General features: G+C 40.9%; 1 protein-coding gene across 1 annotated transcript; it reads right to left on the bottom strand.

Moving 5' to 3' along the window:
- Window positions 1-383: 383 nt before the first annotated feature.
- LOC110952900 (uncharacterized) lies at window positions 384-5,350 on the bottom strand. Its single transcript, XM_022196653.2, has one exon. It carries the CDS (start codon window positions 4,822-4,824, stop codon window positions 4,189-4,191), a length of 636 nt encoding a protein of 211 aa, XP_022052345.1. The 5' UTR covers window positions 4,825-5,350; the 3' UTR covers window positions 384-4,188.
- Between the last annotated feature and the right edge of the window lie 9,461 nt (window positions 5,351-14,811).

Below are 14,811 nucleotides of genomic sequence, written 5' to 3'. Positions count from 1 at the left end.
ACCGCCATTTAGCCAAATACACTCCTGAGAAAGGGCTCCCATGGACAAGCAAATGACTGAAACGACACTAAAACTGGATTTTAAAAAAACTAAGGCAAGATAAATCTACGTGCTTGAAGCTTTTTGCAGTTTGTTCCTCTCTGGTCTGCAGCATCTTGTTACGTCAAAGAGCCTTTTTCTGCTGACCAGCCGCTCTGCTGGTGTTAGCTGCTGCAAGGTGACCTTAATAGTTCCCACATCTCCCACGTAACAGCAAAACACGTCACATTTAAAGATCCTATCTGATATGAGCACTTCTAGTTTGTGTAGAAAAAAATACAAAAGTGACCCATATAGGATTTTCTTTCCAGCACAAGACAAGACAAAACAAATCCTCTGCAACATTTGAGTAATTTAGTCCATTTATTCTAATAATTCAGCCTATCTTACAAAAAACTACTTCAAATGAAATCTTTAAATGTTTTACTAGTGTTGCTCATTGTAGCTCTGTGCTTCAGTAAATAACAGTGTCAAGAAAACAAATAAGTGGCAGCAAATTTAAGCATAAAACAGGGCAGAACATTCATTATTTCACATCGTAGCAGAAAGCAAAAGCCTTTTTTTTTTTTCAAAAGCCGGTACATTAGATACATCAAGGTTTGTGGTGAGCTAACTTCTATTCAGTTACCTGTTCCATTTCATCATTATAACTGAAAGCAAATGAATGCCAAACCTGCAGTTGCTTTGAATTATTAAATAACATTTCGTAAGTTTGACTTGACATTCATACTAAAGTAGAATATACAGCTCTCAATCAACAAAAATATCATTGTACTATGAAATAAAGGTAATAAACACCTGATTTGAGGAAAATGGAAAGTTCTGTGCTCTTAACGTAAATACACATCATACCACACTACACAAACACAAAATAGTAAAACATTCAGAAGGATAAAAAAACATCAGAAAGAGTTTGAACCTGTGGTTGGCCTGCATCTGCGTCAGTAAAGGGTTGTGAGTTTCCAGTTCTCCAAACATTTATTCCTTTCGGTTTAAAAGTCGCAATCGCTTGTATGAAAAGTTTTCTTACCTTGAAAGTGATTCCAGCAGAATAAAAAGCAAATACAAGAGCATTTGTCGCCAACCACAGGCTCAAACAAGACTGATGTGATTATACTGTGTAGTCAGTGTTCAGGAAAAACAACAGAAACACTTGAGTAACAATTACATTCATTCTGCAAGTGGGCCCAGAGATCTTTGGGAAACATAGTCTTTTTTTTTCATTCATAGAAAACACAAAAGGTGCAGTCCCACAGCAGAGCATGACTAGAATGTTTTCCTCCTCAGATAAAGATGTTTCTGGATGAGGTCTATGATAGTTATGAGTTCACCTTAATCATCACTGTCGTTATTAAAATTGCCAATGCACAAATGTTGCATAAGGCATGTTAAAAGTAATATATAGGCCAGCTGTATATTCAGGTAGAACTCTAGCTATGTACATAGGACCATGAATACATGTTTAAGGCCTGTGCGACCCTTTTATTCTGCAAAAGCATCTTGCTAGCAACTATCAGAGCTGGATATATTTTGGTATAGATGTGCACAAATACAGCAAGCGGTGGTTACCTTGGCCGTGTGGAATGCTTTGATAGAGTTCGTCAACATTCAAGGATAAGGTCATCCTGGCTGCTCAACAGTAACATTGAATCTGCAACATTTTCTTTGCTTGAAGAGGTACTGCAGCGATTCCATAAAGTGTAGGAGCAGATTGTATAAAGAAAGGTTGAAATATCCTGATTTTAAGTCACTGAGCTTTCTACCCTTTAAGTTGAATTAGCATTAGCATTGAATTAGAAATGTTACACCTTGAGTCCAAACATTGATAACATCACTCTGATGCCATAAAGGTTTGTTGTTTGTTTTGTTTTCACATTTTTGAATCATCCTTCCTGAGCCACAGAAGATATTTTACAACTGTTATCACAGGCCAAGTGGTTCTCCTCATTACAATAAACTGAACTTCACATGTTAAATCTGAAATGAAAGTGCCCCTTTGACTGTGCCCCTAAGAGGCTCAGGCAAACTCATCATTTAAGCCCTTAGAATCAAAACCGGAAAAAACCCAAAGCTAACTTGTGGCCTCATTCTAATTGATTTGCATCAACCTACATTTTTAAATCCATGCTATAAGTCTTCACATTCATTTTCACATGCATCGTGTTTTACTTCTCACTCCGCCTGCAGGATCTCTGATGCAGGCAGTCTGATCTCAGTTTGTATTTTCTCCTGCCATTTATGATGTGATGGAGACAAAAACAAGTTTCGAATGCATCTAAAATGATGCAGCAACATTTCTCAATCATGTGTGTCTTTGCCACTCGGGAACAGTTACAACTGGAACACTTTAAGTGCACGTGAGGATTTGATGGAAACCTACAGTAAGTGTTTATACAGTCAAATCATGTATCTCTCTTGTAAACAGCCCTGTTCCTTTGTTCCCCGGTGAGGTCATTAATAGATAGGAGAACAAACAAAGCACCATCAGGGACTTGCAGAAATCCCTTTTTCATTCTTTCGGAAAAGTAGCACACAGATGAACACGATGCGCTCTGGTCTCTACACATGCATTTTTTCCCTACAAACACTGCGCTGAGATTGAATTCCCTGCCTCTCTGCCATAACCTTCAAATGTCAAAAATAGACATCCCTGGTGTATTGGCTGTGCCTTCTGTGCACACGAATACAGCTGAAGTGAGGGACTGGTGAAATAGATGAGTGCAGGAGATACGTAGCCACTTCTTAATCTAAAGAGAGAAGAAACTGTGAGGGAGGGAAATAGAATTAGGGCACAAAATGAGTGTGAAAATTAGGTCGTCTTCTGCATATGGGCATTCTGCATAAGACATTGCTGTGCATGAAGGATTACAACATAATTACTTGTTGCTAATGCACATATCACACAAAGAAACCCTGATTACAAACACAGTGTGTAACTTTCTTGTGCAACAAACTGATGAGTGACATGATACCTGTGAGGCTGTTGTTGTGCACATTACCCTATATGCTGGTTGTATTCTAAGAGGCAACTCTAAACACTTTGCTATTGTCAAACACAACACCAAATAGTGATTGCTTGCCCTGCTTTCCCTGCCGATGCATGCATGACTTACCCTAATCTTCACATAGATGTCATAACAGGCCTCCATCAGTAACATTTTTGACTACACAGTCAGTTCTAATTATTTTTTTAAACAAATGCAGTAGAAATATTAGCTCCTGATCCTTCAGGAGGGAACTCTACAGCTGTTGCGTAGTGTTGTAGTTGCAACAGTCAGCTGGATACATTCTGTATGTTTGCAGAAGTGGATTTAGGACAGGGAGATGAGCGGTTGCTAGGTGACTGGATAAAAGAGGCCACAGGTGAATATCTTTCCTTGTTTATGCTGTCAAAACAGATGCTGTGATAGTGGATGAGCGGTCTCAGAGGAGCCAAGGCACGTTTTCGCAGCCAATTCAGTTCCACAATTTGTGCAATTTCACCGCCTTTTCCTGTTACTGCATTCTTGGTTTTATATAACGGTGCAGCAGTCTTTAGCTTGACATCTCCACTTTCACTGTCATTCACCCCTGTCTTAAAAGCAGATTGTCCCATGCCTTTATCTATCTCTTCATCATTTTTTTTTTACCATCTCACTCACTCCTTTCATCTCCCTCCACTGAGGTTATCGTTACATAATCCTTATTGGCTTTTTGTGCATTGCTGCGTAACTTAAGTGATGTGCAGCAAAGAACTCGATACCTCACGGGCCAGGCTGAACCTCTCCTCCCACATCACCTGAAAAATGACTCATCCATGCACCACATATGCAAGTCCAACACCACATCAAACTGCAAGAAGCAATGCACCGGTGAGAACAATGAAGATATAATGACATCCTGTACACATTGCACTGATACTGGCTCGATTGTTTTACTAGCCAGAGAATTTCCTCAGAACCGCACTGAACGGGAAGCTCCTTACTAGCATGTGTGATTATTGTAGGCACTCTAAAGCCCTTGAGGACCAGCCTCTGGATACAAGAGCAGAACGGTGGAAACTAGAGAGCAGCCGTGTCAATGAGTGATAGCTAAAGAATGGGAGCCTATCCTCCCGGTTAGATAAAGCACATTTCTAAAGTGATGGATCAAATGCAAGCTTCTATTGTCTTATTTGAGCTTCACGGGCCAGGGGAGGCACGTGCGAAGTCCAAGCATGGAGGAAAAGACGATGGTGGGCCGGTGTTTCTTGAACCTCATGCCTTTCTTCAACCGTTGGGTGTTCTCTGCCACGTACAGCTCCCCCTGCTGGGCTGCACTAGATATCCGCGACACCAGCTCCCCATGAACCACCACCTCCTGCTCCGAGCGCACAAACACCTCCCTGAGCTCCTCCAGCCGTCGCTCCATCTCTCTGATGACCCGCTGACGCTCCTCCACCTCCAGGAGGCGCCTCCGGGCCGCCTCAAACTCCATGCTGGAGCTGGGGGTGACATGTTTGGAGGAAGGGGCCGTGGCAGAGGTGGACGGGGGATCAGAACCGGCCAGCAGCGCCCCTGTCACCCTTCGGAAGTCTCCCATGGAAATTGAGCGCCTGGTGGCTGGAGATGCCAGCGCCAGGAGAGCCGTGGCAGATGTAGAAGGTGGCATGACTAGCGGAGGGAGAGGAGGAGAAGATGATGATGATGGAGAGGATAAGTCCGGTGGGTGGAGATCAGGATGCGAGTCCGAGCTTTTAATAGCTGCTGCCATGTCCTCAGTTGTGTCCTCATCGTGGGTGTCTGTGTTTCTTTGCCTTCGCTTCATAGCCGGTGTCTTCCTGTACCGCTGCTGTCCCTTCTGTCACTGTTGATGCTCTTCCCTCGTTGTCCTGCGTTCAGAGCAGCCGAGCAGAGAGTGCAGAGATGTGCAGTGATGCAGCCTGGGAACGGCTCCATTCATTAATAAGAGATCTGAGCCAGGCTTGTGCTGTCTCTGCGTCTGAGTGCTGGGGAGGGCACCTCCTGGCATTTCATTGGCTGCTGAACTCTTGAGCATGTCAGCTGATGATTGGGCAGCCCTCCTTCTCTGCTGCTGATGCTGGCAGGCTGTCGTGTCCTCGGCTTGACTGTTTTGCTTCGTCGTCATCATCTGGAGCTCTGCTTTGATCAGCTCTGCTCGGTCAAGTGCGGCACAGTGAGGGGGGAAAAAAAAAAAAGATGCAGATGTATCAGGTTTCTCTTCTTGGTGATGCTGTTTCACTCACTTTCTGTTCTTCACAGCCTTTCTGCTGCCATCCCTCCTACCGGCTGGTCTCTCCATTTTCCTCCTCCTCTCTTTCTCTTGCTCAGATGGTTGCCCCTAGCAACACCGCCTTGAAATCAAATGGCAAAAGCAGGAGGGAGGGGTGATGTTCCCGTTTCTCTGTCTCCGTTTATCACCTTGCTGCTCAGCATTATCACCATTTCTCAGCACTCTTATCTCATGCTCTCGCACTTGTTTAACTCTTTTGACAGTGTGCAGTCATCCTGCAAATTGTATATCTTCTTTTGTCTGTGAAGGGTGCATGTCCAAAGTCCAACAACATGAAAAAGAAAGAGGATATCCACACCAAGATTCCAATTTTACCAACTAGCACTAAAAAATATTTCTTTAGGTTATTGTTGACATGATGAAAATCCACAGCTGGAAGACACTGAGACCATCCTATTCAAAAGTTGTGTATATAACTAGACAAGTAATTCACACAGTATCTGGCACACTGCATAAAGTGTGACACCAGCATCTCATATCACCTTCGTGTAATAGAAAACATGTATGTTGCCCTTTAATCCACTTATTTATACAAATTATTCTCAGATGAGAGCTTCAGAAGAGTGTGAATCATAGTTTTAACGCCTTTCCACTGATGCCCAAATGAATTGTGTTGAACAAAAACGAAGAAGACAGCACTGACACTCTTTGGAATTTAGATTTTTTTTTTGGAGCATTTAAACTAAAAAGTAGCTGCTGTGATACATTTAATCCTGAGGCTTAAATATCTCGTCCTGGAAATAAAGTCCTAAGTGGGTGAGCGGGTGCACCTGTCTATCCGTCAGTGTAGTTACATTAAAACTGAAACCTAAACTCAGGTTTCAAAGCAGCATTGTTGCAGCACTAATGAGCAGTCTTTATGAATTTTGGCTGATCTGATTCTAAGGGGCTACATAGTCTTGATACAATATCTTGACTTCTTCTTCCTTTCCGGTCTTTTCTTATCCGGTCCAGATGTGAGATGATCAGAGTACGTAAAGAAAGACACGGGATAAGTTTCACTCAAATACACACACACACACACACACACACAAAAGAAGAGGGGTAAGACTGGTGCATTTGGAGACCTAAGGAGTGATGTTTAAAATAACTGCCTTCGGCTAGTATGAATCATGACAACTGAAGCTTTTAGCGGGTCAGAGGTGGGTGCTCATGTGTGTCAATATCCATGTGCCTGCATATTTGAGTGTTCACTTAGCCCTTTTGCTTTTATCTCAGGATTGGCATTGCATTAGCAGTAGCACCGACTGCTCTGTTTCCGCTTTTAGCTTTACTGATCTCTGGAGAGAAGAGGGAGAAATGCAGAAAATTACTAAGACAGGGAAGCAAAAGGAAGAGAGAGAGAGAAGACTGGACTTTAGGTGCTTACAGAAAGCATTAAAAAAAAAACCTGAAGATGATTTTGAGGTCGTTATCCTGCCTTCCAAAGAACCAGAAGTAAGAAAGGTCTTTGCAAAAGAATTACAGTAAGAAAGAGGATACGGGCAAAGGCACAATATATATATATATATATATATATATATATATATATATATATATATATATATATATATATATACATATTTTAAAAAATGAATAAATCGCTGTGATGCACTGAAATCAACTGTAAATTTGCACAATTCTACACTAAGCACATGGAATATTACGTGGTACTTACATGTGCTGCACAGTTTCCCTCAGCTTTTTTTTTTTTAACTTAATTCCCATTTTTGGAAGACTGTATTAGTTGCGCAACATCCCCCAGTTAAAAACTACTGACTCTAAGCTAATCCCATGTGATGCTTACAGTGCTGCACACACAGATTGCCATCATCACTGGGAAACTCCTTGAGCAGTAAAGACTTAGCCTGCATGCAAACACTTAAACAAAAAACTCCTCTGTGACAAAGTCAAACTATTTTCCTTCAGTCACGAGTACACAGCAGACACCCACACACACACAAGTCAAGTTGCCCTTTCACTGAGTGTGCAGAATTAATTGCGTTTAAGTGCCAAATCCTTGCAAAATACAATTATCTCTTACCCCGACTCCACCAATCTCTCTCCTCCCCCATTATGAGTAAAATTGTGATGAAAGTCTGTTCTCAATCTCCCATACGGCATCCTCTGTTCCAGATTACTTTAATCTGTGTGGTGTGTTCGTATTTTGCGTGTGCACATGAGGAGGAGTGGGAGCATCTGTGTGCCTTCTCACTAACCGATCTGTCCTGGGTTGAAATGACTGAGTATTTTGGGTTTCTCTCAGCTGTTTGTCTCAAAGATCAGAGTTGTGTGTAGCAGGGTACTCAACAGTATTAGACTGAAACGATTACACAATCCGGTTTGAATAAATAAAGTCTGACCAGCAGAGGATGGAGAAACAGCTGCGGCACATGTACTTCAGTATGTGCTACCAAATAAATCTGAATGTTTGTTTTACGCAAAATCTGCGAGAAGAAGAAAATGATTATGCTGTGAGTCACATGAATTTATTACAGTCGCAGAAGCTGTAAAAACCACTAAAAGGCAACTCTCATCCAATGACATTTAAATGAAATTGAGAAGGTATTACGCGCCAATCTCCTAATTTTAAGGAGAAGAAAAAGAGATCACTTGAAAATTATACATTATATGACACTCTATTTGATCAGTGATATGTCACAGAGATATTGTTGAGATATTTTAGAAGTATCTATGTCTTAAATCACGAGGACATGAGAATTGCTATGAGGAAAAAAGAAAACTTTGCTCATGGCTATATAGGAACAAAAATGTTTAAATCACCAGTTTGTATGTTAGTTGTTTTGTGTTTAACTGCAGCATTTGTCACTCCTGGGACTCCATAGCAGCAGTATTGTTGGTCAATGGTGGGTAAATTGCATAGCTGCTGCAGTCATTGGCATCTGCATTATATACAATATATAAAATACCACATGCATCTGGCCACTGGATGACAGGTACACTAACTGTGTTCCCCCTGTAGGAATTGTGCAGCCTCTGTTTATGTGTTTGTGTGGGTAAGAATGAATAAAACGTGATTACTTTGTTAGTATAAAAATGATATATTACCCGGGACAGTCTGCTGTAGAGAGCAATGGCGAGATGAAGTGTCAATATTGAGCTTTAAAAGCAATCTAACAGAACCTGGAGTGATTCTATAGGCAACACATCACAACCGTAAGTCACAGCAGCCAGAACAAAAAGCAGCACAATCGATAAGACTTGTTACTAAAATATGCAGCCCTAGACAGTGTCCTTTTTACAGTTCAGACAAGGCTCCACTCTCTCATACACCCACGCACACTCCCACTGTTGTGAAAACCCAAGAAAATTCAGCATTTGAGCAGAGCTGCTCCAGCTGACAGCTGCAGTAAACCGAGGAGACAGGACCCAGATAAAAACTGCACCACTTTCTTCTCTTCCGAGATAGGAGACCGATGATGGTGATGATGCTGGTTTTCCACTGTGCTGTAATCAATATCAGTTGCCTCTTTCTACTGTTGAAGGCTGAGTCAGTCAGTCTGTGTTTGTGAGTGTGTAAGAGCAGGAAGTCATTCATTTCAGTGTGAATTACTGGCACAATGACGTCAAAGTACGAAGAACAGAACCCAGTGGGAACATGTCAAAGCATGCATGTGTATCTGTGTAAGAATAAGTGCATTTATCTCAGATATGATGGTGTACATCTTCTCGGCATAATTTTTCTCAGAAGACTGCAGCTGACCTGCACCCCCACAGTATAAGCTACAGTTCCTTTGTGTGCGTTATGTAAGTGAGTGCTGCAGTCGCATCGAGGCAGGTAACAGCAGGTAGAGGTATATGGTGATACTATGAGTTCACACTTATAGCAAAATAGACTCTGCTGCAATTCCTGGTGGTGTTACAGTGGCAAAGCATGAGAAAGAGGATGAGATGGAACAACATGACAAGTAAAATGCTACAGGCAAAGGAAGACAGATGGAGAGGCAGTGAAGAAGAATGTCATTTACATACAGATTTTGTAAGCAGTCTGAATATAAATCAACATATTTAACATGACTGCAACTGATGGTGGATGAACACCAACCCTACTCAGTGCATTTTAGTAAAAGGCACAGATTGTCAATAGCTGTTAATTTAAGACTTAAAAAGTCTGTATGTTTTTACACACAAAGGCGACGTAATTGTCTGATGTACAGTAAAGAAGAGACAACAGCATTAGTCTTGAGTGCTTTGTCAGAAATGCATTTAAGTAGAGGGGCCAAGATTGATGTGCATAAAAAGAAACTTGCACTTTACCTCCCTCCAGTGCCCATCTGAGGAAGGACACTAGGCCGTAGGCCCAAAAGAAGACAGGAGCCTGAGGTTAGATAAGCTGCACAGCAAGGAGGCACCAATCCAGTGTTTTTCCTCTAAACATCTATCTTGATACCCCAACTATATGGAACGATTTAGAAATATTTATGTAAAATCCAACAGCTCGGTGTCTTCTAGATTTATTTTCAAAGCTACATGTGTGACGGTAATAATCCATGCCAGAGCAGACCTCATTAGCACTTCCGGTCACTACATGGATGCTGTTGTCGGTAATGTAGCCAGAATATGGATGAATTTTTCGTTTGGGCTTGAAAAAGATGAGAACAAAAACATCCAGGGCAAGTGGAGCAGCTAGCTAACATGTTATTAGGGTTTGATTTGAATTTTCAAAGTCACAGTTTTGAAATCATGTACTTTTTCCGTCAAACAAACCACGGCTTTTATTTTGTCAGAGATCTCTGGAAGCGTTGTTTATCCGTAATTCCGCTAACTTGACTGAACGTGGGCTGCAGTCCCCGTTATTTAAACATCAATATGATGTATAAATGCAGATGGACTTCATATATTTAATATAATTTATAGACATAAACATATTGATACAAATATTAGAAATGGATATCTGTTTCCTCATAATAATTTAGTGCCATTAAATGTTCATCAGTGACTCATCTTTAGTGTGAAACTTTTACTTTACACCTATATTTTTAAAAAATGTTGCTCATTTTAAGGTAAGCCATTTAAGGATGGTTTTCTTAGGTACATGAATTTAAGGTTTAATTGACTGAAATCTTTCAATAAATGTTATGTTTCTTTTAATTTGAAATCTCAATTTAATTAATACAGCTCAGTCAGTTACATTTTATGTTTAAAGAATTCTTATTCAGTTTAACACAAGATGATGTATCAGTTCATTGAGTATTTCAGAGCCAGTTTTCTTCTTTTCAGTTATCTGTATTTAGAGTGATATTATTAAAATATAATTGCAATGAAACAGCAGCAACATAAGAAACAACCAAATATACAAAGGAAGTGCAACTATTTTAATATAAAAAAATGATCTATCAGTGTCACGGAATGGTGTGCGAACCCAAGCAGCAGGCACAAGCAGGTGGGTAAGATTAATAAGGATTTAATAGAAAGAAACAGACAAATTCTTAAACAAGGAAGCAGGTGGGAAACAACGGGGAAGGAAAATAAAACTAAACTAAACTGAACTAACCTAAGGGCGGAGCCACAGGCCGAGTTAAACTGGACATAAAAAAAACTAAATTACAGGGTTAGGGAGACACACAGATTGTCCGAGCGGGCTGAACAGATGGAGAGATGTGGCGAGGGCCGGGAAACAGGTAAATAGTCCAAGAGGAGATTGAGACAGGGAGCGGTGTGGCATGGATGGTGGAGCATGGAGCAATGAACCGGCAGTGAGTCATGAGGGGAGTTGGTCTTATATGCTGTGCTAATTAGAAACTCACGCCGGCTGTGCAGGGAGCACAGCCACTCATCATTGCACTGATGAACCGGTTCGTTGGAACCAGAGATTGCAGCATCTGAGGGCCTCTTCAGAAGAAGACGTAGTTTATGAAGATGTTCTGGAGCAGAAAGACCACGACCAAGCAGCCTCGAGATCTTAGGCAGCGTCTGCCTCAGGTGGGTGTCAACGATGTTCACGGTCAGGGCTGTGGTAATCCCATCAAAAAACAAAACAGAGAAAAATCTAGATTATAATATCCTAAATAGGTGAGGAGCAACACAAAAACAGTCCAAATGCTGGTTTCTAGAGGGTTAGATGAGTATTTATTTGAAAGAGTAAGTTTACAACAACACAACCTGTGAGGGGGTTAAAAGCAAATGAGTGTTAGTAAAATAAAAATAAATCAACAGAACTAAAAGTGAACTTCACGTTGACATTGATGGGCATTTCAACCAGGAACAAAGTAAAAGATAATAAATACGAAAAAAAACCTCTTCCTGTTCACCTCTTTAAACTCCAAAACACACCGCAGTAGCACCCTAAACTAAAACTACCAATGGGTTCCCTGTTTTCCTTTCTGAAGAATTCAAAGGTCCCTCTCTGTCTCCCCACACATCCACCAACCACTGGAACACAGCTCCAAAGTTCTGCTGAAGCTCAGCTTCCCCTCAGAAGAAGTGCCGCCAGATGAAGGAGCCTTTTGAGTGGCAGCTGGCATCGTGATTGGGCTGTACTTTCGTCTGATCCAATCCAGCTTCAGCTCCAGAGATGGCAGGCGGGACGAGTCAACGGAGGCAGGGTGGACAAAGGCATGGAGCTGAGTACAATCCAGAAAACACCAGAGGAGGAGAGCAGTGGCCCAGCGCCAGAACAGAGTAGCAGAGTAAGTCTCTGAGAAAACATCATAGTATACCCTTTGGTTCAAAAAATCATATACATGGTATATTGTACAAATAGCAAGTCAAAGTAAAGAGACATACATTGTAGAATTGTATTAATTGTGGGCTGACTGATTTACTGATTATCAGTATTTTAGTTTTTACTGACTTACGGTAATAAATCAATTTAAAAATGGCACTACTTTGGCTCTGAACCTTTATCTACCTGTGGTCAGTCTGTCTTCTGGAGTGATTTGATTGGTTATACGTCACGAATAAAATTCATTTAACTTAACATCTGTAAACAAAACAAAAATGTATCAACAAAATTTTCTGTTAGTTTGTGTTCTTCTAAGTTTAACTCCAAGATTTTAAATACTTTCATTTACTGCAATTGAATATCTCCTCCAAATGTCTCACTAATAATCACTATCAGCCCTAAAAACCCACAAAACACCCCTCTATACTCGACCACACTTAGTACAGTCCGGTTCCTCCTTCTATAAATCTGCTTGGAATCTTCCACTTCCTGTTTGTCAAAGTGGCCTTCTACCTGGACAGGTTTTGTTGGAGCTCATGCAACAAACATTTTGGGTAACTGCACTTTAATATGGATGGATGACACTGAATTAGAGTCTGTTTTAATGAGACTGAGTTCAGATGTGTAGCTCTGTCATTAAATAGTAAATTATTTCTCAGAATTCACAGAGAAAAGTCTGAAATGTTTGCTAGGTTAGCGTCCCACATGTTCTGTGGCTCAGCTAAAGCAAGCTCTCGCCAACTTCTGGATCTGTTGAGTTGCATGTTGTTGAAATATCATGCAAGAGGTGCTGAAGCTCAAAGTCTGAGATGTTTGTTCCAAATAAGCTCCTTCTCAAGTCTGATCTGAACTGTCCCTAAACTTAAGAGTTAATGACAGAGCAGCACATCCAGATTTAGTCTCATTTATGTAGAGATTAAACTTCAGTGTCGTTCATTGATGTTAAAGGGATAGTTAGGGATTTTTGACATGAATCTGTATGGCATCCCCGTCAGCAGTGTTGTGCATTCACACAGACTTACCCCTGACAGCGTCCGGTGAGCACAGATCCAGTCCGGTTTTGGTCCAGACGAAAGTAGTCCGGCCAGTTTGCTGGGGTCAAGAAAATAAAGCGTTTTCTTCTCAAACCAATATGTGTTCGAAAGAGTGATATATTTGAATTACAAAACCGTTGTCCACGAAAAAGTCAGACCTTGTAAATGCTTGGCACTATTTTCTCTCCCTTCATATCACTCCGCGCTGCCTCCAGCTGGCAGCCGCATAGGTTTCACTTTGTTTACTGCTCGTAAAGTTAACAACAACATGTCTGACTACGACAGTGACGATGAATATATTGACTTCAGCATTCAGCCAAGGGGATATCTTGATGAACCCAAATATACTGAAGCCGAAATTCACCAGATGGAGTTAGAATGGGCAGAGAGAGAGAGAGAGGGTGGACAGAGAAGTGGTCATAACGTAATACATAATCAAACGTCATAGTTTAGTATGCCGTCCAAAATGTGACCAAAAACGTCATAGTTTAGTATGTCATCCAAAATGTGACCAAAAACGTCATAGTTTAGTATGTCGTCCAAAATGTCACAAAAACATCTAAGTTTAGTATGTCATCCAAAATGTGACCAAAAACTTCATAGTTTAGTATGTTGTCCAACATGTTATCAAAAACGTCATGGTTTAGTATGTCGTCGAAAATGTCACAAAAACATCATAGTTTAGTATGTCATCCAAAATGTGAACAAAAACATCTTGGTTTAGTATGTCATCCAAAATGTTACCAAAAACGTCATAGTTACCTTCGCCAAGGAGGTTATGTGACACCCGGTGCTTGTGTGTCCGTGTGTCCATCTGTCCGTCCCTCTGTCTGTCTGCCTGTTAGCAAGATAACTCAAAAATGCCTGGGAAGATTCAGATGAAATTTTCAGGGGATGTAGACTATGGTAAGAGGAAGGATCACTTTGAATTTTTTAGTATGTGGTTTAGTATGTGGTCCAAAGTATGACAAAAACATCATAGGTTAGTATGTCGTCCAACAAATTGGAGCAAGGTGTCCAGGTAGCTCAACTGCTTAAGTAGGCGATTCGTGAACAGAACTGTGTCAGAGACGCAGGTTCAATTCTGGCTCATGATCCTTTACTGCGTGAGTTTCCTCTCTCCCTGTTGATTAATTAAGAATGGAATAAAATTGTTCATGAAAATATATGTCTTATGTATCCATGAAAATACAATACTTCAATTTCTGAATCGTACATAAATGTATGTGAATACAATGTTCCATGGGAATGTCAATATCCTTGGCGGAGGTCTGTCCTCTCTGAGTCATAGTTTGGTATGTTGTCCAAAATGTCACAAAAATGTCATGGTTTAGTATGTCGTCCAAAATGTGACCAAAAACTTCATAGTTTAGTATGTTGTCCAACATGTTATCAAAAACGTCATGGTTTAGTATGTCGTCGAAAATGTCACAAAAACATCATAGTTTAGTATGTCATCCAAAATGTGAACAAAAACATCTTGGTTTAGTATGTCATCCAAAATGTTACCAAAAACGTCATAGTTACCTTCGCCAAGGAGGTTATGTGACACCCGGTGCTTGTGTGTCCGTGTGTCCATCTGTCCGTCCCTCTGTCTGTCTGCCTGTTAGCAAGATAACTCAAAAATGCCTGGGAAGATTCAGATGAAATTTTCAGGGGATGTAGACTATGGTAAGAGGAAGGATCACTTTGAATTTTTTAGTATGTGGTTTAGTATGTGGTCCAAAGTATGACAAAAACATCATAGGTTAGTATGTCGTCCAACAAATTGGAGCAAGGTGTCCAGGTAGCTCAACTGCTTAA

Source organism: Acanthochromis polyacanthus, chromosome 1 (assembly GCF_021347895.1).
Source record: "Acanthochromis polyacanthus isolate Apoly-LR-REF ecotype Palm Island chromosome 1, KAUST_Apoly_ChrSc, whole genome shotgun sequence".
NCBI lineage: Eukaryota > Metazoa > Chordata > Actinopteri > Pomacentridae > Acanthochromis > Acanthochromis polyacanthus.
This window is presented reverse-complemented; position numbering and strand designations above follow the sequence as displayed.